General features: G+C 55.9%; 8 protein-coding genes across 8 annotated transcripts; 5 read left to right on the top strand and 3 right to left on the bottom strand.

Moving 5' to 3' along the window:
* Window positions 1-3,070: 3,070 nt before the first annotated feature.
* On the bottom strand, window positions 3,071-4,556 carry CDEST_11406 (uncharacterized protein; the record flags this gene model as incomplete). The annotated part of the gene is made up of 2 exons (XM_062927562.1): window positions 4,146-4,556; window positions 3,071-4,090 (listed from the first exon to the last, which is right to left on the bottom strand). Exons 1-2 carry the CDS (start codon window positions 4,176-4,178, stop codon window positions 3,071-3,073), a joined length of 1,053 nt encoding a protein of 350 aa, XP_062783613.1. The 5' UTR covers window positions 4,179-4,556.
* Window positions 4,557-5,845: 1,289 nt separating this feature from the next.
* On the top strand, window positions 5,846-7,445 carry CDEST_11405 (uncharacterized protein). Its single transcript, XM_062927561.1, has 2 exons — window positions 5,846-6,312; window positions 6,679-7,445. The coding sequence occupies exons 1-2, from the start codon at window positions 6,133-6,135 to the stop codon at window positions 7,090-7,092; spliced, it is 594 nt and encodes a 197-aa protein (XP_062783612.1). The 5' UTR covers window positions 5,846-6,132; the 3' UTR covers window positions 7,093-7,445.
* Window positions 7,446-8,282: 837 nt separating this feature from the next.
* On the top strand, window positions 8,283-9,723 carry CDEST_11404 (uncharacterized protein). The gene is made up of 2 exons (XM_062927560.1): window positions 8,283-8,993; window positions 9,168-9,723. Exons 1-2 carry the CDS (start codon window positions 8,620-8,622, stop codon window positions 9,172-9,174), a joined length of 381 nt encoding a protein of 126 aa, XP_062783611.1. The 5' UTR covers window positions 8,283-8,619; the 3' UTR covers window positions 9,175-9,723.
* A 1,449-nt stretch (window positions 9,724-11,172) lies between these two features.
* On the bottom strand, window positions 11,173-11,565 carry CDEST_11403 (uncharacterized protein; the record flags this gene model as incomplete). Its single annotated transcript, XM_062927559.1, has 1 exon — window positions 11,173-11,565. One exon carries the CDS (start codon window positions 11,563-11,565, stop codon window positions 11,173-11,175), a length of 393 nt encoding a protein of 130 aa, XP_062783610.1.
* Window positions 11,566-11,840: 275 nt separating this feature from the next.
* CDEST_11402 (uncharacterized protein) lies at window positions 11,841-14,023 on the top strand. The gene is made up of 2 exons (XM_062927558.1): window positions 11,841-12,427; window positions 12,554-14,023. The coding sequence occupies exon 2, from the start codon at window positions 12,569-12,571 to the stop codon at window positions 13,859-13,861; it is 1,293 nt and encodes a 430-aa protein (XP_062783609.1). The 5' UTR covers window positions 11,841-12,427; window positions 12,554-12,568; the 3' UTR covers window positions 13,862-14,023.
* Window positions 14,024-14,798: 775 nt separating this feature from the next.
* CDEST_11401 (uncharacterized protein) lies at window positions 14,799-19,321 on the top strand. Its single transcript, XM_062927557.1, has 3 exons — window positions 14,799-15,028; window positions 15,082-18,644; window positions 18,707-19,321. The coding sequence occupies exons 1-3, from the start codon at window positions 14,830-14,832 to the stop codon at window positions 19,004-19,006; spliced, it is 4,062 nt and encodes a 1,353-aa protein (XP_062783608.1). The 5' UTR covers window positions 14,799-14,829; the 3' UTR covers window positions 19,007-19,321.
* Window positions 19,322-20,607: 1,286 nt separating this feature from the next.
* Window positions 20,608-21,408, top strand: CDEST_11400 (uncharacterized protein). Its single transcript, XM_062927556.1, has 3 exons — window positions 20,608-20,871; window positions 20,930-21,175; window positions 21,235-21,408. Exons 2-3 carry the CDS (start codon window positions 21,047-21,049, stop codon window positions 21,301-21,303), a joined length of 198 nt encoding a protein of 65 aa, XP_062783607.1. The 5' UTR covers window positions 20,608-20,871; window positions 20,930-21,046; the 3' UTR covers window positions 21,304-21,408.
* A 440-nt stretch (window positions 21,409-21,848) lies between these two features.
* CDEST_11399 (Putative RNA recognition motif domain, nucleotide-binding alpha-beta plait domain superfamily) lies at window positions 21,849-23,235 on the bottom strand. The gene is made up of 2 exons (XM_062927555.1): window positions 22,864-23,235; window positions 21,849-22,750 (listed from the first exon to the last, which is right to left on the bottom strand). Exons 1-2 carry the CDS (start codon window positions 22,941-22,943, stop codon window positions 21,994-21,996), a joined length of 837 nt encoding a protein of 278 aa, XP_062783606.1. The 5' UTR covers window positions 22,944-23,235; the 3' UTR covers window positions 21,849-21,993.
* Between the last annotated feature and the right edge of the window lie 750 nt (window positions 23,236-23,985).

Below are 23,985 nucleotides of genomic sequence, written 5' to 3'. Positions count from 1 at the left end.
TTTCTGCTTCTCTTCTCGTCACGTCATGCACGTACTGCTCAACTCTTACCCACGCTACCCACCACCCATCACCCCCCCACCACTCAAAGTCGTGTCATCGTGTCGTACTTCAAAACTCTGTACAAACCCACGAGTGCTACGAATCTTTTACTGCCAATAGCCCTACTAGCAGGGGAGCCAACGACGTCTCATCCCACACGAGCCTTTGCTCTACCTGTACGATGTACTCGCCGCTGGCCGCCATCCATCACCCGAGCCGGCACAAGACATGATCGATAACAGCATCAACAATGACGCAAACTGACCATCCTTCTGAGTCGCCGACTCCCTAGCTGCCAGCTCCAGCTCTACACTGCCGTTGCCTGCCAGTCGACAATTTCAATGTGGGGTCATCTTCTGTCATCTGCCTCCAACAACAGCATCATCCTTACCACCAGTGTTGGACGAAACAAGGAGACTCCTCGAAAACGGACCTAGACCACCGTTTTGGCGATGCAGATCATCCACCGTTTCGCCCAATGTGTGGCTTCCTCCCTAGCGTCGGCGCCACACGGTTCCCCGCCGTCGCTCCCCGCTCTTGACGTCGCTTTGGCCAGCAAAAAAGGTGTGAAGCTCCGCGCAAGTCACACACTACACCCCGGTGGCAGCCATCCCAAGATTTGATCGAATCACCGGTCGACTGTGTCGGCGCTTTCTCTCCGAGTGTCTCGTATCTGCCACGCGGCCCCCCGAGACTCGAGAGCTCTCCCCCCCAGCGCAAAATCGCTTACAGTCCTCTCACCATCCGTTCCCAGCTGTCCGTTTATCCAGAGCTCCAGCACCAATCTCGATCCATCCATCCTCTTTGGCCCCTTGCTCTGTCGTCTGGCTCCCGTTGCACTGTTCCAGCAATGGCAGCTCGGTGCGACGCGGCACACAACGCCGCTGGTGCAAGTCGATCAAACGTGGCGCAATCCCACTGTTCTGGCATGGTCTTCTTGCTCCGTCACACGTCGTCCGAACAGAGTCGAGCTTAAGCTGCACCCACCCGACGACCACCCATCTGCGCTTTGTCCAGCTTGGCTCGATAGCATGCCCAACTATGATCGATCCGCGGCTACGACACGGCAGTGGCAAAAAGCGGTACGGAAGACGACTCAAAATTATGGAGCAGAAAGTCTGCCCCTGTTCTAGATCACAGTGGGCCACCCGTTGTCGCCGTTTCCCAGCGTGCCAGTCGCCAGTGTGGCTTCCGTCCCCCTGGGACTGGCCTGCCATCGCCCGCTGTCAACATCGTCAGGAGCACAGAAAAAACAGGTTTTCCCCCCTGCACATGCCGCCGCCGACGCCGCCCAATGGGACTCGGGATGAGGCTGAACAATGTTTCATGATTGGACCTCGACCGCATGAGGACTTCATTCTTACAGCATTGTGATGCTGCTGCACTTGGCCGACTCGGGCGGGTTGCCGAGTTCACTCTGGTGCATGGACCGGACGCATCCGGTATGAATGAGTATGGCGTTTTTCTGCAGGGAGTGCTCATCAGCCACAAATCCAACCCGTCGTCGGTGAAAGAAACCGAAGGCATACAGGCCGGGAATCTTGGCTTGGCGGCTTGCATGGACCGACATGATACGAGCTTCGCCAAACTGCAGCTCGGCACAATCTATCTGTGCAAGCAGTCCGTCGGCGTCCATGGTTCGAATGAACGGCCAGTTCAATTCGGTCAGCGTTTGAAACGGCCGAAGCTGGGGGGAAGCAAACCCCCAAAAATAGAAGACATCGACAGAGATGAGATTTGAACTCATGCGGCCGAAGCCATGTGATAGCGATCGAATTTCGACAGTTCGAGTCACACCCATTAACCACTCTGGCACTCTGCCTTTGATGCAGTCTTGGGCTGATTACCCAGCATGGACCCTCCCTTGATCGCCGGGTAACAGACAGCACGCACGCAGTGGATCACACTGAATGGTGGTGGGTTTGTGGCAATTAACATTCATGTTTCGGCGCCTAAAATTACACGAAACTGGACAGGATAGCACAAGGGATCCGCCGCTAAGCCTGACAAGTTGGATTCGCTGTGGACTCGTACAACATCAACAACACAACACCACCCAGACAAACAAACAATTCCCTAGAATCCCTACCGTCCGAAAAACACCGTTCTTTGAGGGAGAAAGCGAACTCGTCAAGACCCATCGTCCCATCAGTCCTTCTCGCTCTGCTCTCTTGTTTGGGGAATGACAAAGGAAACTCGTTACACAAAAATTTCTGTTGCGCTTCTGCAACGCAAATGTTTTCGCCGTTATGCCGTTAATGTGTGGTATTGAAACATTTCGATCATGGATTTGATGACGAACTCGATGCTGGTTGGAAAGATTCGGGAGGGGGGGGAAACCTTGGCGAGGAAGGCTGGTCGACAAGCGGACTCACATCTCCTCACTAGTCCATGTCCCTATGAAGTTAGCCTTTTGAACGAGAAGGCGAGGTTTTCTTTTCGAACGAGTACGACACAAGGAAAAAAGCACACAGAGCGACGGCCCGTGTCGTCACAATGACCGCGAAAGCCACATTCCAACGGATGAGAAAGGCACCGTTGCAATTGGGTTTCCGCAAACCGCTTGCTCAGGTCGGTCTAAAGTCTAGCTGAGGAGAAAGAAAACGGTCCGCCCCGTTCAACGGCCGCGAACTTTCGTGGCCAGTCTCGGAAAAGACGGAGAAGAACAGCTCCACGCCTCCGTTTTTTTTTTTTTTTCTCCCCCCCCAACCCCCAGAGAGGATTGAACGGAGACTGTGAGGTCGACAGCCACACTGCGTGCGCCCTTGCTGACTCGCTGCTGCGCAAGCACGCAAACACCGATGGGCGCCGATGATGAGTCTCGCCCGGGGCCCGGTGATCGCATTGCATGAGAGAGTTCGACAACAAAGGTTGGAGCGCGCCACGGGCAGGCAAAGGGACACAGACTCGCAATCTGAGTTGCGAGTCGAAACCTGGGCCTTTCCTCCCGGAAGCGACTCCGAGCGAATGGTTTTTGAAAAAACGCAGCAAAAGGAGGGGGGGTTCGAAGAAAAGAGGGAATTGGAACACTTACAGCAACGCCAGCGTCAGATCACCGTGGATCCTCGCCTTCAAGGTGATTTCAATGTCGAGGTTCAGATCGAGCCTCAGCTTCAGCGGGTTCTTGCCGCCCGCGTCGCCGCCGCCTTGCATCTGTTGCTGCTGCTGCTGCATCTGCATCTGCTGTTGCTGTTGCATCTGCTGCTGCTGCTGTCGCGTCATCTGGCCGTTCTGTGTCGTGTAGTTGTCATCTTCTTCCTCCTCTTCCTCGTCCTCGTCCGAATCGTAGTCCTCATCTTCGTCGTAATCTTCTTCGTCATCGTCCTCGTCTTGCGAGTCACCGCTGTACTCTTCTTCGTCGTCCTCGCCCTCCTCGTCATCGTCGTCGTAGTACTCGCCCTCGACGTCCTCGACCTGGTCGTCGTCGCCGCCCTTGGACGGCTCTTGGCCCTTGGTCTGGTCTGCCGCCGACGGCTTCTTGTCCTTGTCGTTGGAGGATGCGGGCTCGCTCTCGTCCTCGACGCCGGCCTGCTGTGACGACTGCTGCTTCTTGTCCGTCTCCTGGCCGGCCGCCTTCTGCTCCTGCGCCTTTCTCTTCTGCTCCTCTTCGAGCTTCTTTTTCTTTTTTTGGTCTTCGGTCAAGCTCTGTTCGTCCTCAGGCTTGTCCTGCGCGTCTTCGGACTTCTTTTGCGCCTCTTCAGGCTTCTCCTGTTGCGCGTCTTGTGGGTTTGCGTCTTCGCCGGGCTTGCTTTCGTCTTGTGATGCTTGGTCCTGGGGCTTGTCTTGCGATTGGTCTTCAGGCTTGTCACCTTGGGCATTGTCCTCGGGCTTGCTCTCGTCGCCGCCCAATGGGGAACCCTCGGCCTTCTTCTCGTCGGTGCCGGACTGCTCCTCGGCGGTGTTGCCGAACTCGCCAACGGGCGTCGTACCCTCAGGCTTCTGGTCCTCTGACTTTTGCTCTTCAGGCTTCTGCTCCTCAGGCCTCTGCTCCTCGGAGTTGCTGCTGTTGCCGGGCTGCTGGTTTCCGGCGGCGCCTTGGCCTTGACCCTTCTGCCAATAGTTAACACCGGCGCCAATGCTCACCTATCAATGAGAGCTTGCTTACCTTGTTCTTGTTCCTGGCCATTTTGTCGTCCATAAAGATTGGTGGGGTGTTGTATGTATGTGTTTGGATAGAGCTCCCCCTTTCAATCTCCGGCGGAAGCTACTTTGGGGCAATGTTATGTTGTGTAGATGGGTTCGGTCAGGTGTTGGTCAGATGAGGTTCACGATGACTTCTCTTTCACAAGTGTTTGAAATTGTTGGAAACCGAAAGTGGGAAAAACAGGACCATTCAGAAAAGGGGGGGTGGGAAGGGTAGCAAGTTAAGGTACAGGGCCGGCTTTGACAGTTAAATCAGATCTTTCCTCTCCCCCAGAGAAGTCATGTCCATTACCTCACTCACACACTCACACCCCTCCTTCGTGGTAAACAGGAAAGCTGCGAGGCTGAACTGGAACTGGGGCCCCTTTGTGACGCAATAGGGGGGGTGGGTGCATGTGTGTGCATGAGGGAGACACCGCTTATCACCTGAGGGAAGGGAGGGGCAGGGAAAGATCGGGGGGACCGGGTGATAGTTGGTAAGGTAGAGGGGAGAAGACGATGGCCAGCCCGCCATTTGCAGTGTAAAGCATTGCATTACTATGGAAGGGCCCAGGCTCCCACGATGCCTCGAGAAGAAAGGCACTGTCAAGCTCCCGTTCCAGACTAGACCCGCCGCTGTGATATCACTTCCGACACAGGTTTGGGGGGGGGCGCGAGAGCACCAAGCAGGATTTTCCTGTCCGAACTCGCTCAGCTGGCTTTACACGTTTGTCAACGAAGTAAGAGGTTCTCTAATTGGTGTGCGAGTAGGCGTGTAAGGCCAAGCCAGGTGGAAGACAACGGGCATTGCCCTCGATCGACAGGGTCCCCAGAGACAACAACGCGACCAAAGGGGGGATGGGCTCTACGGGGAAAGGGGACGGCTTGGACCAGGGGTACACAGGTTTTTCGGCACAAGGCGAGATTGGGGGGGGGGACGCAGGATGAGGCACGAGGACGGAGAAGGAAAAAGAATGAAGAAGATGACGTCGACGGGACGAAGTAGACTGGAGGTGGACTGGGTCCCGGCCGAGAAGAGACAGCTGTTGAGAGCTCTACATCGTAAACACCCCCGGTCGAGCCACTTACAGATACAACAGAAAGCAAAGATGGGATGTAGTCAAAGCAGAAGTAGGCTGAGACAGCAAAGTATGACGTCGAGAAGCGTTATGTATGCTGCAAAGGGGGGGGGGGAGGGGCGTGTGCATACAAAACGACAGAGACAGACGGAAGTGAAAGGTCCATCGACGACGAACGGTCTAGACATGGGAGACTGTGGACCAGCGAGGTGGGTGGGGTGGTGGTTGTGGGAACGGACAGGGATCTCCGACACGGGCATCTCGATCCATTCTTTCGTCCTAGGCTGTCCGATCCCACCGCGTGATAGTGCACAGAGACAGAGAGAGAGAGAGAGACAATGCAAGTGTAAGTGAGTGAGCAGGAAGGGAGGGGGTAAGTTTTCGACATTTGTGACCGTGGCTTACACAGACCGACAGACCCAAGAAACCTGTTTTCTCCTTCTCTGTCTCTCTCTCTCTCTCCCCCCATCTCTCCCCATCTCTGGATTTTCTTCCTCCCCCGGTTCCTCCTCGGCGATGGAATTCCACCCACTCACTCCACCCCGTCCGTGTCTCTCTCTCTCAACACACACAGACAGTGACATATCTGTAAATCTCTGAACACGTCGCGAACGCCAACTCACATCCACTTTACGCGGTTCTGACACCCCCCGAGCCCCCGAGCCCCTCCCTCCCGGACGGAGCTCACCAGATCACACCTCGAGCATCAGTTTCCAGCTTTTTTTTTTTTTCCTTGGTCTCCCACTCGAAAATCTGCTCACACTCACCAAACGGCGTTAAACCTTTTTCCCTACCTTATCTCTTTTCCCACACCGAAAAAAGATCATCCCATTCCCTCCACACACACCCCGGGGCCCTTACTCCCTCTTCCAGAAGAACAAATTCCGAAACATGGTCATCGGCCTGCTGGCCATCGCCGCCATCCCCACAGTCATTGGCACGGGGCAGGCCGTCAGCGCGCAGAAGAAGCAGAATGCCGCCTCCAAGGAGCAGGCCAAGTTCAGCCTCACGACGGTGCTCGAAGTCGACGGCCGGGAGGAGGAGTGTCCCGTCGTCCTTGTCGATAACAAGGTGAGTGAGAGAGAGATAGAGGCAGAAAGAGAGATATGCCAGATATTGTGTCACCCCCTTCTTACTTACCTCTTTGCAATCACCCTCTCCCCCATCCATAACCCACACCCCTAAGCGGTCTCCCCCCCCAGATCATCTGCAGCCACTTCTGCACGTCCACCCTGATTTTCTCTCCTCGGGGATCTTGTCTCTCTCTTTCCCCGGGCGGGTGCTGGTCACACCCATCATCACCACCGACCCCGTCCGCATCTTTTGACTTACACCATGCCAAACCTTGCGGCGCATCCCTCCCTCCACTTTTCGAGCTGACTGTGGGAACCGTGAACGGAAAACTGACACCGCCTCCCTTCCCCCCCCTCCCCACAGCTTTGGATAAACCACAGCCTCGCACCGGCACCCGGGCACAAGTTCTCGGGATACTACTTCACCTACCCCAGCGAGGAGCAGTACCGCGGCCTCGTCTCGACGATATCCGACGACCCGCCCATGCTCAACTGGATCTGGGTCGACGCCGACACCAGGGCGGCGCGCCACAGTGGCCGCAAGGACACCATCGGCCACGTCATCGGCCCCTGGGGCTGGACCGACGACGAGAAGTTCCTGACGCTGCGCGGCAGCGGCCTCGGCTTCGTCGCCGTCCTCGAGGACGACGGCCGCTGGGCCGTCTACTGGGACCCGGACGGCAGGCTGCGCGAGGGCTACGAGGAGGGGGACTGCGTCGTGATCAACCTCAAGCGGCAGATGGCGCTGGGAATCGAGAGCGGCTACGTTAGAGGTTAGGCTCGGGAGGCCGGGGATGGGGGGAGGGATGTCAACCGAGGCCGAAGAGGATCAGGGGGGAAGGGGGGTGGAGAGAAGGGTGTATGCCGTGCTCTTTTCTTTCTTCTACTTCTTCTTTTGCCATGGAATAATCTGGGGGAGTCGAGGAGTCTAGGAGCTTTTGGGAGGAACGTGCGAGTATAGGATTGTGTGTGTGTGAGAGAGAGAGAGAGAGAGAGAGAGCAACACCGCTATCATGTTGTGTAAAATCCCTGAGGCGGTTTTTTTTTCCTTCTCTTTTTCCCTCCTTTCGTTCTGGAAAAGCTTGCTTGCTTGCTTTGCATGAGGATTCGAATCGACGAGTTGGCCATCCCCCCTGTGGGTTCTTGGTCTTGATACCCGTGTGAACTGTGACCAAACCAACCAGCGAGTCCAAGGTCCGTTTCCATCCATTGTCAGTGCACACGGCAGCGGCAGCATGGTGACAAGCCCTGTGAGCCTCTTCCAAACCGGCTTACGGCAGCAGAGAAGCTTGTTTGATGGCAGCGGCAGATAGAGTAATGGCGCGTCATGCCTCTCTCTCTGCATTGGATTGGCAGTGTCCAGTGACTCTCCCAGCTGCCCGCCCCCCCCCGCCCTTCTTCTATGGCGTGAGCATGAAGGAGAAGCAGAGGAGGGGGGTCGCATGATTGGGCGCGAGCGTGCAAGTTGTTGTGTTTGCGTGGTTGGGATTTTCGAACGATGAACAGGGATGCTTGACCACATAGTTAGCTAGTGTCTACCGCATCATGTAGTGTAAACCAAGTACGATGTAGTCACATCCAATTCTCTCGAGGTCCAAGGTACAGATAGGATACGGTAGGGCTTTGGGAGAAGACGCTCCTACCTTTTTGGCAGCCCAGGTACATGCATGCTCGCACGTAGATCGGGGCCACATCGAGAGTGAAGAGAGAGTGAGAGGGGCTGCATGAGACAGGCCCAGCGCCCCGGCGGCCCCAGTGTATCCGCCCCCCCTCCGCATGCCGCTTGGCCCTCCTCAACGTCATTCCGGTCCAGAACATCTCGAGACTCGAGAGATGTGACGCAAATCCTCCCCCGAGGAGGGGGGGGGAAGGGGTGTGCGGCGGGAACTTTGGCAACATGGGAACATGGGAGAAAGAAACCTGGGTCCTCCTCTCTTCCAAGGGTCCAACATGATCTCATCAGCCGAGAAGAGGGTGTAAGCTTTCCATCCTGTTTTGAACCCCCCCCCTCCCCCTCCCCCTCCCCTTTCCGGATACTGTCCGGAATCACTTATATGTTGCCCGTCCTCATCCCGCCCTAGAGGAAAGCCGAAACAGACTTTGAAAGAAACACTTCAAACCTACCGGTCGAACCAAAAAGAACCATACCCGCCCCTTAATACCCAGGTCTCCCTCTTTTCCTCTTCCGACAGGACAAACAACAAGAGAACTTGGTTGGCCCAGTCCTTTTTATATATATTTATCATATAGAACTTCAGATCCGATCAACGGAACCAAAAGACTCCCCCTCCCCCTTCCCATCAAAATGGCATCCCCCCGCGAGAGAAACAACACCAAGTACGCCTCGGACGACGAGACGTCGGAAGCGCCTAGCGAGCAGCCCCAGGAGAAGCCCCAGCGCCGCACGCGCACCAAGAGCAAGCAGATGCAGAAGCGCAACCAGGGCCAGCAGCAGCAACAGCAGGGTGGCGGCGGTCCCCTCGGCGGCCTGACCGACGGCGGTGTCACGAACGGCGTCCAGAACACGCTAGGCAACGTCGCCGGCGGTGCCCTGGGCGGTCAACAAGGCGGCGGCGGCAGCGACAAGAGCGATACGCTGCGGTTGCGTCTGGACCTCAACCTCGACATTGAGATTACGTTGAAGGCGCGCATTCACGGTGACCTCGAGTTGGCTCTCTTGTAAGTAACTTACCTTATCCCCCCCATTTCCTCTCAGTCTCGAGCCCTTTCTCCTCTCCCTCCCTTTTCCAACTAGCGACCCGTTCTGTCTTCTTTTCTTACTCGCAGACAAGGACGGGCTAGTTAGGCCAAGTTCAAAATGGGCTAATGGGCTTTTCCTCGTCTTTTAATCAGGAACTGAGAGACGTTTTTCCCAGGGACAAATCTTAAAAAACGAAACCCACATCTTCTTTGCCGGGCCGGTCTATTGTTTTATGAGAGTTGCTTTTTTACACGGAGTCGCGGAATTACTAGTGGGCGAATTGTCAAGCCGACACAATTTGCTGCAACTTGCGGGGGTTCCTTTTTATGGTTTTTTTTTCTTTTTTTCATTTGTTGCCCATGATCCGTCGAGACACCCTGCCGTTGGAAAAGGAAAACGGTCCGGGCTCGACAGGGGGGCGGGGAGGAGTTGGTGGACAGATGGGATATTGGGTATCCATCTGCCGCGTGTATTATGAAAGATTTTGTGCATCATCGACATCATGAGATACGGACGCTATTTCGGGAAATATTATGGGTAACCTATTCGACGTTAGCCAAAGCATTTTAAACGGTTCTGTTTCGGACAAATGTCAACTTGAGAGGAGAGAGTTTCAAGACCATATCGCATGGCTTCCACCTCTTTTGAAAAGGGTTGTTTGTTGTGAGCATGAATTTCCAGCAGTTGACGATTAAGCCTTCATCATGGGCGTGTCGTCGTCGGTTTTTTAGTACCACCATCGGCGTCAGTGATCCTCCCTCAGCCACCAACCCGCTAACTGCCAAGTTCGTGTGGAGTAGCGTCGTGAGACACTCCAGGCCATGTGCTGTGACACCCGCCGTCAACCACGCGGAGAGACGCGAGCTACTGGTCGGCTAGGTGGGAAACGGTAACCAGCGTCCGTCCATAGCGCTATTTGGTCGACCACTGTCGGTTTCACATCACCCTGCACCGATGGTGCCGTTAATCCCTAGCTAGGGACGGGGACGGGGACGGGGGAGGAGGGGCGAATCTCCAATGCGACGGCGGGACCGAGAGGTTAGGTAGTTAATCTAGTTAGCGTCATCGGAATGCGCCAGCAGGCAGGTCGCCAACTGTTGGAACGGCGGGGATGGGGCAGCGGTTACTCGCCGATGGAGCGAGTGAAGGTGAGTGAGTGGCTGGACGCACGCATTCCCGCTTCGCGCTTGACCTCTGAAAAGGACGGCGTCCGAGACTACTGCAGGAAAAGCGTAGCTGTGCCTTGCTTTCCATGCTTTCGTCTCTTCAGCGCTTGGCCTAGTATGTCTTCAGCCCTCAAGCTTCCAGGTTCGCCTTTGGGAGAAGAGGGTCGAGACTCTTGCGAAAGACAGCGCCTTCAAAATCCTGACTTGGTGACGGGATCATGCCGGCGTCCTGACTTCATCCCGCGTCGTCAAAGAGACCTCTTTCTCGCCGAGACACCCAAGGGAGGAAAATCAACGTCCTGGCTGACTCACTGACTGGCTGACTGACGACGACACGACCGTGCCAGTGACTGGCGAACGAACGAAGCAAAATGAGGGGGGAAGTCAAGCCACAGGACGGCTTCAACCTTGCTCGTCCATCCAATGTCGACGCGTCGATACCGCCACATGATGCAAAGTAACCCGACCAAGCAGAGTTTTGGAGGCGTATGCGTGTAGGTGTGTGTGGGTGGGTGGAACGGAGGGGGGGGGGGGGGGGGGGGTAAGTCGTCGTCCTCCTTGGGTTGGATTGCCCACCCGCGCCGCCAAATGTAACGGTGGAACGGCCCCCTTTGATCCTCCACCACCGATGCTACGTCCATGTCACCCCAAATGACAAAGACAGAAGAATCCACAGTACCGTCTCGACCGTCTGAGAAACGCTAGACACGCAGGGAAACCGTGGCTTGAACGGAAGGCTCTTGCGTCGCATCCCCGCGGAGCATCAGCCACTCACTCGCTTCTCCTCCGACTGCATCCAGCATCCATCCGTCCCGTCCCGTTGGAAAAAGGAAAAAAGAAGAAGTGCCGCCCTGAGGGAGCTTTGCCAACTGACCATTCATCCATCATCAAGCCACCTACCTACCTGACTGCCTACCTGCCTGCCGACAGACCGTCCCTCTCCCCCCCCCGTGGATCGTAGTGCTGCCGTCTCATTTTCCATGTTCTAGACTCAGACGGGCACTACGTCTCGCCGCAGCTCATTGCCGTCTCGGGAAGCCATCGAGATCATCATTTGCTCGTCGGTTGGGGCGTGCGTTCTAACCAACCAGATGCGCTGAGCTGGGCTGAGCTCTGTCCTTTGGACAGACTGTCGAGAGTCGAGACGTCTCCAAAGTCCAGGTGAAGCTGCTGTTCGGGCATGGCTACCAACCCGAACATCTGATGAAGCTGATTTGGGGCCCTCCTCCTCCTCCTCCCCCCCTCGCTGAGGTCGGTGTGTCTCGGCCGGAAACAAGGCTGGCTGTCGTTTAGTCTCGCGCGTGTCTTTGGCCTTTCCCCAGAGGCCGTGAGCGCCGATTGGTCTCGAAGCTTCGTCGTCGGTTGACCGGTGGATGAAGACCATCTCATGCGGCTCGCCTGTCTTCTTTTTGAGATCAAGCAACTCTGTCGGCTCTGCTCATCTCGCTCTCCCACCCCCTTACCTCTCTCCTCTTGACCAAAAGGACTAACGAGTTGACGGCTGGCCGTGCGTTTCGTCTGTATGTACATACGTACAGTAGCCCCGGGCGCGTCAACCTATCCTGGCCCAGCACCACGGCTGCCCGCACAGTCATTCGTGTGTTTCGACATGGGAAAACAGGCTTTTTGCCAGACTCTCCCAAGCCTCCAATCTCGGTGCTCACTTCTCAGTGCTCAGTGTTGTTCCCCCCCAGCGCCATCTCCTCGCCCTTCCCATTCTGCCATCTTCACCACCCACCCCGTCAACGATCCCTCACTCGTCTGCTTTGCTGCATCCATCCCTTCCAAAGTACCCTCCCTGTGGAGACATTTTGCGCGTATCCGGGTCTCCCGGTGGAGTCCACAGATCTCGGTTCGACAAGTCTTTGATCTCACCATCCTTGCAAAACGGGGGGAGCCCAGCCTGACAGGGACTCAACGTGTGAACCGTCGCCCCGTTCGCCAGCTCTGGAACCTCCATAGACTCGGACAACCCACACTTTGGCCAAGGTCGTCGAGTTGACGTCACAGCAACTGGCCCAGCCCCTCCCCCCTTTCCAACCCGCTTCTGCTTCTGCCTTGCAGATCTTGCAGTGACTGCTGCCAGCCTGGCGCAAGCGCAACAACCAGCAAGACTTCCAACAGTGACAGCACGCAACTCGACAGCACACAGTCCCGTCAAGTCTCCCTTCTCTCTCTCTCTCACACAGACAAGCTTGACACCGCCCACCCCCCTCCCCCTTCAGAATCAGGCGATCAATCCTCAGGTGGGTGCCCGCTCTCCATTCCCTTCCCTCGGCTGGCCTTCCTGGCCATGCTTTGCTTTACGTCTTCTCTCCTATTCGCCTTGACGACAAGGCCCAGCTGACGCGAATTATGCTCTTCTCCCACAGCAGCACTACCATCCAATGATGACGGCGATCCCTCCCTCTCGGCCGACTCCACTCCAAACTCTCCGCGACGAGCCCGAAGGCCCTGTCTCGAAGCAGCAGCAGCAGCAGCAGCAGCAGCAGCCTGTACAGCAATCCATGCAGAACTCCGTACCTGCGCGTCCGGAACCCTCGTCGCATTCCATGCAGCGTACCGAGCCACAGTCTTCGGCCGTAGCCGGCGGCGATCCTGATCTTACCTCTCGCCACGACGAATATGAGGTTGTTGAGGTCGACGACGAGGCGAACGATGCCGGGCTGGAGCAGCAGGCACCGAGAGGCACCTTCTCAAGGCCGCCTCTGCCTCGTCTGAATTCTCAGTCACGAGCACCTCCCTCGCCAGCGCCTCTTCCTGAAACCTCCCCTCGCCAACCTCCCCCTCCCCGAAGCACTAGCAGCAACACAAACCCCCCACAGCCGCAAAAGGGCGGGCCTGTTCACCTGCAGGGCTCGCGGGAGATACCCATCCCGATGAGGACATCGTCGACTCAACATCAGAATCAGAATCAGAATCAGAATGCGCCCAGAGCGCCACCGCCGTCGGCAACCGAGACTGCAGACAATGGCACGGACGAAGCGTCACCAGATGCCCAACCCTCCTCGCAAGGCACCCCGGAGCCCCAGGGGAAGAACGCCCCGATCCAGATACCCAAGGTTACTCCTCTGTCCTCTGGCCTCACGTTACCGCCAAACCTTGCCGAGCTAGCGCAGGGCCTGGACGGTAAGTATGTCGACGAGTTCGGAAACATCCTGGACTGGAACGGTCAGGTACTTGGCCGCGTCGAGGGCGACCTGCCGTCCATGATCGGACGGCCCGTCGCGGTAACGGGCGAGATCTTCAGCGAGGAGGGTGAGGTTGTTGGTTATGTGGCGGAGAACGACACCATTCCTCCCGCGCCTCCGTCACCCAAGCCCATTGAAGGCATGGGGGACGGACTCAAAGTGGATCACATGGGCAACATTCTCGACAAGAACAACAACGTCGTCGGCCACTTTGACGGCGCGCCCCTGGCCAAGTCCCTCCAGCAGACGGGCCAGGCCGGGAACTCGGGGCATTCTAGCAGTGCCCGTCCTGGGCATGTTCCCGACACGAGGACGAGCTGTCCTCAGTGTACTGCTCACCAGGCCAAGCCGTCGTCGACAACTCCCAGTCCGTCCGAGATCTTCATGGACGTCAAGTCAACCAACGACGGGATTCAGCTCATCATCAAAATACCGACGGTTTTCCACGGTGGTGGGAACCCCAATATCCATATAGGAACCGGGTCATGATCTCAAACAAGTATTTGTGCAATTTTGGACGGAGAGGTTGGATATTTGGGGAGGGAGTTCTGGAACCGGTTCGATAGAAACTAGCATGCGGCGGCGTTCAGACGGTACTGAGACGGTTGTGATAGGCTGGGATGCGAATCGTAGCTAAAAGTTCCCATCAACACCAAATTCAGCAACCAAACGGTTTGCTCAACTCTTGGCTCCAAGACCCCCCCCCCCGTCCTGTGAGGCTGAAAGGGGGAAGGGAGAGATGAGGTCGAGCGGTATGCGGCATGCCGTCCGTTAGCTCGCGGGCGCATGGACGACGCGATGGTTAATTTGTGAACTCTTTGGGAAAGCGTGGCGAATAGCACTTCGTTTTTCGTGTTTCGAAGAGCGTCATGACGTCTGATGCGCATGAGAGTCCAGTCCGGTCCAGCCCAGCCCTCATGAGCTTCGCAACCCGCATTTCAAAAAGGAAGGGTGTTGGAGCGACTGGTGAGGGGCGTCGACTGTGGAGGAACTGACGAATGAATGATGCAGGGCAGGGAGGCCCCTTGAAAACACTAGCCACACCAAATGGCCGTCTCCAAGAAAGATGGACGGCGATCGATCCGAAAGCCAATGGCAGTTCCCCAGGTCGGTTAGTTGTCACACCATTCCCCAAGGTGCATATTTCTTCTGCAAAGACCAGTTGCGTCATGACAGCTGGGATCCAGCCCTTCACGAGCTCGGACGAGTGTGGCTTTGCGTCATGATGGACGACTGTCTACCTGACCATCCTTCCCCCATGAAGTCACCGTGTGGCGCGAGCAGGGAGGGGAGCTTCCTTGAAGCTCCCCTGAGCTTGAGCTTCCCCCTTTGACGTAAGCTCCAGAAGCAGCCGATGGATGGGTGGGAAACTTGATTTGAGCCCGAGGGCTGGAGGTATAAGACGTCTGACCGGCAAGCTGTAATAGCAACTTTTGACTTTTTGACCTCCCAAACCAATGCAATCACCTCATGAACAGCTACATTTTCTAAGATACCCTGTTAGCGCTGAGTACAACGAATTTATATCCAAACACGAACAAGAACTACAAAAGTACCACAACAAGAACAAAAATAACACCATCATGGTCGGCGCTGCTTCAAAGTCTGGCAGCAGCATGCTCGGTGGACGCGGAAAAGAGGCTGAGCAGAAGTCAAGTGAGTAAAGTCTTATACGACTGGCAAGATGGGCTTGGCTAACTCGTCGAAAGCATACTCGGTTGAACAAGACATCCAAGACCATGGCGAAAACCTCGTCGCCGGCGTTATCGGCAAAACCGGCGAGGTGGTAGACGAGACTGGCAAGACTGTCGGCAAAGTTACAGAAGGCGAGGCCGGAGAACTTGTCGGCAACGTTGTCACCGCGACTGGTGACATAATCGGCAAGGACGGCGGCGTCATCGGCAAGGCTCTTCCCCTCGGCGAGTTGACCGAGGGTGGTGAGAGTAAGGAGGGCGGCGGTGGCTTCAGCATTATGGGCGCCACTAAGGGCGTCAAGGGTATTGTCGATACCGTTGACGGCACAGTTCAGACCGTCAACCGCACATTACCGCTTGTCGGTGACCTGACAAGGGGCATCGGCCTGGGTGAAGGACAAGGCGGCGTCCTCGGCGGCGTTCTTGGTGGTGGCCAAGACGAGAAGGGATCCCAAGGTGGACTTCTCGGCGGTATTACTGGTGCCCTTGGCGGTGGCCAGTCTGAGAAGGGTGGATCGGAACAGAACCCTCTTGGAAGCCTTCTTGGAGGTGTTCTCGGCCAGAGCCAGAGTGGTGGCCCTCTCGGTGTTCTCGGAGGCAATGAGCCTTTGGAGCGCGATCAGTCTGTTACCGACAAGGACGAGAAGCTCACAGAGATGCTTGCCCAACAAAAGTCCGAGGCTGGCGACAAGGCTTCCGTAACTGAGAACGCCAAGCAAAACCTCTTCGAAGTCAACGACACGACTTCAGAGGTTGCACCCATCGACTTGAAGGATGCCGAAAAATCGCAAGCAGACGACGGTAAGCCCACAACTGGCGGCGAAAACACCCAGACAGACACTGAAGATTCCCAAGGCGACAAGACAGATCTGACGGAGCAATCAACCACTGACGGCAAGGACGATTTGCAAGAGGTGGATGCTGAACCCATCGACGAGCAAACCGAGGGTGCTGAGACCGCTAAGGACGATGCCACGGAGAAGGCTGGCACTGTTCCTGACGACATTGCCACTCTCGACGTTCCCGTTTCGCAAATCCCCGACGACCTGAAGAGTGAACTTCCCGAGGATCTTCAAACAGCCGACATTCCTGTTTCCCAGATCCCATTTGACGCTCAGTCGAAGCTTCCCACCGATCTGGCTTCGAAGCTTCCGTCAGACCTAGGCTCTGGAATCCCCGAAGAGGGTGAAGAGGCTAAGTCTGGCACTGAAACACCCAAGGACACCACCACTGAGGACTGGGCCAACCAGCAGAACCCCGCGAACCAGTCCCAGGTCCCCGAGGATGCTCAGACTGGCGAGTTCCCCAAGACCGAGGGTGTTGAGGATGCCGTCGAGGGTGCCGAGGATGCCGCTGAGGGTGTTGAGGATGCCGCTGAGGACGCAAAGACGGGTGACGTCCCTGATATTGACGTTACCGCTGCTTCCGACTCCGCCCCCAAATCCACAGTCAAGGACGACATCAAGAGTGTTCTGAGCACCGTCCGCTCCGCGATTCCCGAGGATCAGCGTACCGTTACCGTCGCAGGTGACAAGCTTCTTCAACCATTCGAGAAGTTCCCCGGTGCCGAAATTGACGATGAGGGCAAGGTCATCTTCGACAACGCCTCTATCGGCCGTATCGCTGAGGGCGATCCCGCAGACCTCGTTGGCATGACTATTGATGCCGAGGGCAATGTCATCAACGAGCGTGGCAGCATTGTTGGCAAGGCCGAGCTCAAGTCCGAGGTTGCCGACGAGCTTCTCAAGGACACAATCGACTTTTCTATCCTGAAGGGTGCCAAGGTCAACAAGGCCGGCAACCTCATCAACGACAAGGGCGAGGCTGTCGGTCGCATCGTTTCCGGCATTTTGAAGCACCTTGTCGGCCGCAAGGCTGATGAGCGCGGCGAGATTTGGAACGATGCAGGCAAGGTCATTGGAAAGGCCGAGCCCATCCCCGAGACTGAGCGTGAGGAACTTGCCGAACCCGCCCCCTTCGAAGACTTCCCAGGTGCCACTGTCGAATCCAACGGCCATGTCCTCTACAACGGAGACATTGTCGGACGTGTCATCGAGGGTGACGCGAAGAAGCTCAAGGGCAAAAAGGTTGACGAAGAGGGTGACATTCTCGACAAGAGTGGCAACGCTATCGGCAAAGCTGAACGTTGGGAGCCCGAGTCTGAGCCTGAGCCTGAACCCGAGGCACCGGTTGTTGTCGATAACTCGGCTCTTGCTGGCAAGCGTGTCAACAAGGCTGGCAACGTTGTTGACAAGGATGGCACCATCTATGGCCGTATTGTTGAGGGAGACGTCAAGAAGCTGATTGGCCGCATGTGCGACAAGGAGGGTAACGTTCGCAGCGAGTCGGGCGACATCATCGGCCGCGCTGAGCTCATCCCCGAGAGCGACCGTGAAGGCGCCAAGGAGGGACCTTTCGCGGAGCTTCCTGGTTGCACCGTCGCCAAGGACGGGACCATTGTCACTCCTTCCGGTGACATTGTTGGTCGTCTTGTTCAGGGTGATGCGAAGACACTCTTTGGACGCCCTATCGACGAGGATGGTGATATCCTGGACCGAAACGGCAACCTTCTCGGCAAGGCTGAGCGCTGGGAGCCCGAAGCTGCGCCCGAGAGGGAGAAGGGTCCCATGGAAGGCCGAAAGGTCAACCGCAGCGGTGAAGTCGTCGACGCTGATGGCGATGTCATTGGCAAGCTCACCTCGGGCGAGGTCAAGGCATGCGCTGGCAAAATCATCAACGAGGACAATGATGTCGTCGACTCCAAGGGACGCATTGTTGGCCACGTCGAGCTGCTCGAGGACATTCCTGAGCCCAAGGGCCCCTTGGAAGGCAAGACTGTCAACAAGAAGGGTGAGGTTGTCAGCGACTCTGGCGAGTTGATCGGCAAGCTCACGACCGGCGACATCAGCGTTTGTGCCGGTAAGAAGATCAACGAGGACAACGATGTCGTCGACTCCAAGGACCGTGTTGTTGGACACGTCACACTACTTGAGGACCTTCCTGAGAAGAAGGGTCCCATGGAGGGACGCCGCGTCAACCGCCAGGGTGAGGTTGTCGACGAAGACGGAAACGTCATCGGCAAGCTTACTACGGGCGAGGTGTCCATCTGCTCCGGTAAGGAGATTAACAGCGACAATGACGTTGTCGACTCCAAGGACCGTGTTGTCGGACACGTTTCCCTGCTCGAAGATATTCCCGAGCCCGAGGTGGAGGAAGAGGAGGAGGTTGAGACGGAAGAGCAGAAGAAGGCTCGTGAGGAAGCCGAGGCTGATGCCAAACTCGCCAAGAGCCTCGGTGGCCTCATCGAGCAGGGACTTGATCGCTTGCGCCCCATCTGCAAGATGATTACGCAGAAGATTGAGGCTGCTGAGCGCAAGCCCAAGGAGGAGCGTGACGAGGAGCAGCTTGTTAAGGACGTCAAGCCTCTCATCGAAGAGGGTGGCAAGATCTTGACCGAGTTGAACGGCAGCGTTCGCGCCTTGGACCCTGATGGTCGCATCCAGCAGAACGCTAAGGCCAAGGCTCAGACTCGTGAGGCTACTCCGGAGGAGCATCATCTGGCCGAGGTTCTCAAGGAGGTAAGTGTTGGCTCTTGAGGTGTCCCCAGTACGACGTGATCATTTGCTAACCTTTGTCACAGTTGACTGGTACCATTACCGAGACGGTCGAGGGTGCGAAGCGGAAGATCGAGGACATGCCCCACGCCAAGTCGGAGCTGAACCCTCTGTGGGGTCTGCTCACTGAGCCTCTCTTCCAGATTCTGGCAGCCGTTGGTCTGCTTTTGACCGGTGTCCTCAACCTTGTCGGCCGCCTTCTCAACGGCCTTGGTCTCGGCAAGATTGTCGATGGCCTCCTCGGCACCCTGGGTCTCAACCGCCTTCTCGACGGCCTTGGCCTCGGCAGCTTGACCGCTGCTCTCGGCGGCAAGAAGAAGAAATGAACGATTCATGACGATTGATATGATACATTTACGTCGCAGCGTGTCGTTGTTGAATAGTGTTTCCGGATGTGTTTGGTGGATGATATTAGTTTCCCTTTGGCGAAGTTAGCTTTTTCTTGTACGATGGTTTCAAAAATGATGGGAATGGTTTACGTATGTGTACGAGTAGTAGGATTTTGGACAGTTTTAGCGATTCGGATTGTTATTTCAGACAATTGAGAACATTGCTTTAAAAAAAATTTTATGATTGCGATAGTTGGGGTGATCTTGATAAACGTAGTGAAAACAGTGGGAGCGTGCATGTCACACTATCGTGGCTTGTGGTTGAATCAAGGCTTCGTGATTTTCCTCTCTTCCCTTCGGTTTTTTCCTTCAATTTCGCTCCTTCCCCGACAGGAAACACATCAGCAACGGCAACTGCAAACAGCCACAAGCGGACAGGCTGCAGACTGCAGGCAGGTGTGACCTTTCTGGCGTGTGACCTTTCCGGCGAATTTCGGGCAGTGACCACCATAGTTGCTGATCGCAATCCATTCCCTTCCATGGGTCTCATCGTCGCTTCCTCGCTCCTTTCCACAAAGCCGTGAGCCATATGGCTGCCCGTCCCTGTCATCCCTCAAGCCGAACGATTTTCGCTTCTCTCACCTCAGGACCAGTTTGTAGTGTCGCGGCCAACCAAGTTGGCATGTGAGACATGACACCGCTTCTGTGCTCAAAATCGCTAAATGGTTGCGTTCAAACTCTCGTCAATATCCGAGTGACACTGCCTGTCGGCCCCTGCGAGCCCCCCTTCGGGCCGCTGCCCCGCTCCCCAACCCATAACACCGTCCATCTTCCGTCGGCATGAGCTGCTGAACCACGCGCGGTACAGGTCGGGGGTATGCCATTTGAATGCCGCTATGAGTGAACGCAGCTCCATTCCAAAAGTTCATTTCATGCTGTGAGATATCAACCCATCCTGGAACACCCTTTGTAATTGGCGGCTGAAAACCTCGCCGGGGCCCCGGTTCGCGTCGAGAGAACGCAACTCGTCACCACCGCTCGAGCGAGAAAGGTCAGCCTATAGACAGTTAATGGAAAGAAATTTGACACGAGACGAAACGCCCTATTCAGACGAGCCGATTGATGCAAAACTTGTCACCACTGTTCTTTAGTTGCGGTGGAAGCTAATTTTTGTTTGCTTTTGAAGCACAAGTCTAAATCAATGTTGAACACTAGCTGAATCGCCTGAAGCTCACATTCGCTGCCTCTTTCTCATCGATACTTCTCTATATGCCCCTGTGAAGTTGAAAACGCTGTATTGGACTCGCTCATTCAATGCTACCTTAATCAAGCCCATCGAAGAAGAAGTCTGGTCAAGCGATGCCCTTCGACGCCGACAGATGCGGCTGATGGCGCTGAGAGCAGCCGGGCACCGATGTCCTGCTCCGTCGCCGAAGCCGAAGGCACTTTGACCCACCCACCCACTCCACGATTAGCCGATTTCAGATAAGATAATCATAGCTCTTATCGATAAAGATCACCCATCGATGCATCACACCTGTTCGACCGTCAGCGACCGCACCAATCGAACTCAGGTGACGTCAAAGCACGCTCTGGAGCTCAGAGCACGCCGTATGACGGCATCACCACCACAGACTGATGTCAACCGCCGCAATCAGCGCTCCCCGAACGGCCGCACATCGGTTGAGGCGCGCAGGGTATCCTTTCTGTCCCGCCTTTCAGTGCCTAGGTAGTATAGACACGCAACTTTTTGTTCTCTTGGGTGATGCAGGAGGCCCCCCTTCCATTGACGCAAGAGCCCCTCCGAACTGAGACCGCCCGCTGCCCCTCCTTTTCGTAGCTCCTGCTCTCCAGTCCCTCGAGTAAGAGCAAGATTTCCGGCTGCTTCTCTCGTATCCTGCTAAGCTATTTAACGTGAAGCTCTCTCTGCTCTTGCATCTGTTCCCTCCTGATTTTCAGCAAGCCTCACATCTCCAAGCAAACAACCGTCCCAAACAATTACTCAACCACCAACCACCCCCAAATAAACCACACAATATGCCCGAGGGTCGCCAATCTCCCCCCCCTGAGCGCCAGACTGGCGCCCAGCAGCAAGATCCCCCTGCCTCCGGCACGGGAACCGACGACGCCTCCAACAAGGACAACGCCAACAAGGAGTCTATCAACGTTCGTCCTCTCCCCTACCTTTCCTTTTGCAATCCAGCGCACGTCTAACCTGATGACAGAAACTCTCTTCGAACCCCAAGGGCCCGTTGGATGACAACTTGAAGGAGAAGTTTGCCAAGACCCAGTAAAGCACGAGCTGCGTAGAACACGATGCTGTTACCGGCCAACCACCGACACATTGAAACCAAGGGATTGATACCAATAAAGGCGTTGGGAATTCCGTCCATGCGATACGAGCCATGAGGAATCAATGAGGAAAAACAAATCACAAAAAGTGATACTGTATTATAGAAACCTAGGAATTCAAAGTTCAATGCATTGATTAATCTTGATATGTGTTCTTGGCGTAAATCACATTCCCTTGACAATTCCAGTTTTTGTTCATGCTATGTCTTAGTGATGATGGTTGGTAATATTGATTCCTGATCAGGAATGATGATGCGATAACGGGTATAGGTTGAAAGTTGGTACCACTCCAGCCATCTCGAGTATCCTGGATTGTACGAGTCGTCCAAGACAGAAAAAATATTAATAAACATGTTGACGATGGTAGCCTTAATTAAACCTTCAACTTTCCTAGCTAAAGTGCCGATAAGAATACACCTTCTCTCTACCTATGCTTACATGGATTTTTTCACAATAGTCACCAAAGGTCAAGCAACCATAATCCGATGCCAAATGTTTGCATTCGAAGTCGTAACTAGCTAGAGTACTCATGGGGAAAACCACTTGCGTAGCAGTCATAAAACGGTCGTGCCTAATCAATCCAGCCAACGCCTATCCACATAACCTTTTGCGTACCAAACATCCCCATTATTCTACGACGATGCCTTCTCGTCCGTCGCAGCCGACGGCTTCGACAGGGGAACAGCAGTCGTCGGGTCGGGGTTGGTGGGAGATTGGGTGCCGATGGTCTCGCCAGTGGCGGGAGGCACAGACTTCTCCTTACCAAGGAACCTCTCCAGGCCAGAAGCCTTCAGGGCACTGCCGCCATGCTCCTCCTTCTTCAGGTCTGCCAGGCGGCGAGCCTCGGCGTGAATGTCCTGCACCTGTCTCGAGCCCGTCTCGTAGAAGCCGACAATCTTCTTGCCAGTTGGGGAGCTGGTAGCCTTCTCAAAGTACGAGCTCAGGCCGCCAAAAAGGCCCTGGGCCTTGGCGGTAATACCGTAAGACTGGTCCGTAGCCTTGGCGCGGTCGGTTGCGTGGTACTTCTGGTCCAGGCTCTGGAGCGTGCTGAAGAAGCGGTTGGAGACACCGTGCTGGCTGTCGAGCTCGATGGCGCGCTGGAGAGCGGCGTCACCGACGACGTAACCCTGGGCGAGGTACTCAGCCAGAATACGGGAGCGAGGCTTCTCCTCCTGAGTGATATCGTCGGAGTCGCGGTTGGCGTTCTCCTTGTGGTGGGGAGCATCGTCAGAGGGGTCGCCGCCGGCGCTGGTGACGGTGATGTGGGAGGTGCCGAGCTGGGTGTTGTTCAACAGGAGAGCCGTCTTGGCAGCCGTCTCCTTTTCAAAGGTGACGGCAGCATCCTTGGTCTCGCCGGCGGGAGTGACCTCAATGTTGGTGATCTTGCCGCTGTGCTACGTGTCAGCAGACGGTCGGGAACGATGCGGTGAATGCAGGTTTACATGTCATCTGCAGGCCTACCGACGGGTGGGCAGGCGCCAAAGCGGCGGGGATGCACTTACCAGAAGCTGAAGAAGTCCTTGATCTCCTTGTCTTCGGTCGCCGAGGCGATGTTCTTGACGTGAACGGTAGTGTTGGACATGATGGCGATTGGTTTTGATGAATTGTGAGGTGTTGTTGAGAAGAAGTGCGTGTATGTGTGAGAGTTGTAGGAGGGAGCTTTGTGAGGGGTAACTGCGGAAGGGTGGATGGGGTATCAAGGGAGCAAATGCACGTCGTCTCGAGTCGGTGTGTGGTTGGAATAGAACAGTAGTAATGGAGGAGGTTGGCTTGTTGGTGGGATCGTGTGGATGATAGTTTTATGTAGTGGAATCAAGATCGGTCACAGTATGGGAATGTAGGAGGAAAGGCAAATGATCAGACGAAGGGTCATGAGGACGCGCTTTACGTTTTTTTCTCTAGGTAGGTACCTAGGTAGGCAGGATGGTGGGCGAGAGAAGGGGCGGCCTCCAGCTCGCGGTGACGATGCTTGACACCGCCGCAGCAGCAGCAGCAGGGGAGGGGAGGGGAGGGGAGGGGGGAGGGAGAACCACTCGTGTAACCATTACAGGGCAGCGGCAGGGGGGGAAGGCGAAAGAAGGCGAGTGCCCAACGTCCCGTCCCCTTTGCTGGGCGTGCAAGACGTGCTAGGCAGGAACGACAGGAGAAGCAGTAGCAGGAGCGTCTAGACTCCAGATCCGGAGCAGCGAGGGCGGCAAGCAAGGAGCAGGGGCCCAATTGAGCTCCGTGCAGCCTTCCGTCACTCGTAGGTTGATGTGGGGCGACGGCTGAGGGGCGACTGCTGAACGTCATCGTCTGCGAATTTGAGGAGCTCGTGCCAGGGGTGGGGGTGGCTGAGCTTCAGCACGCACCATTGAACGCCCCCATCCACAGAACTACACCTCAGCCACGTAATTTGTACCCTCTGTTCATGGCATGGGCTGATTCGCCGGCCGAGGTACTTTCACATGCATCTCTGCCCAATTAGTATCCAAGATGCTGGAATGCTCCGGAACCATCAGACGACCCCGAAATCCCCTTTCCTCCCTTGGCCTCGTCCCATCTGTTCCAGGCTGCTCCTTCTTATCGACACGGGATGACGCTTAACCCCCCGCGCAATTCCAGCGCTGCCACGGCTGCCGTGA

Source organism: Colletotrichum destructivum, chromosome 7 (genome assembly GCF_034447905.1).
Source record: "Colletotrichum destructivum chromosome 7, complete sequence".
Lineage (NCBI taxonomy): Eukaryota > Fungi > Ascomycota > Sordariomycetes > Glomerellales > Glomerellaceae > Colletotrichum > Colletotrichum destructivum.
Note: the sequence above shows the minus strand (reverse complement) of the source record. Positions and strands in the feature narration are given on the sequence as shown.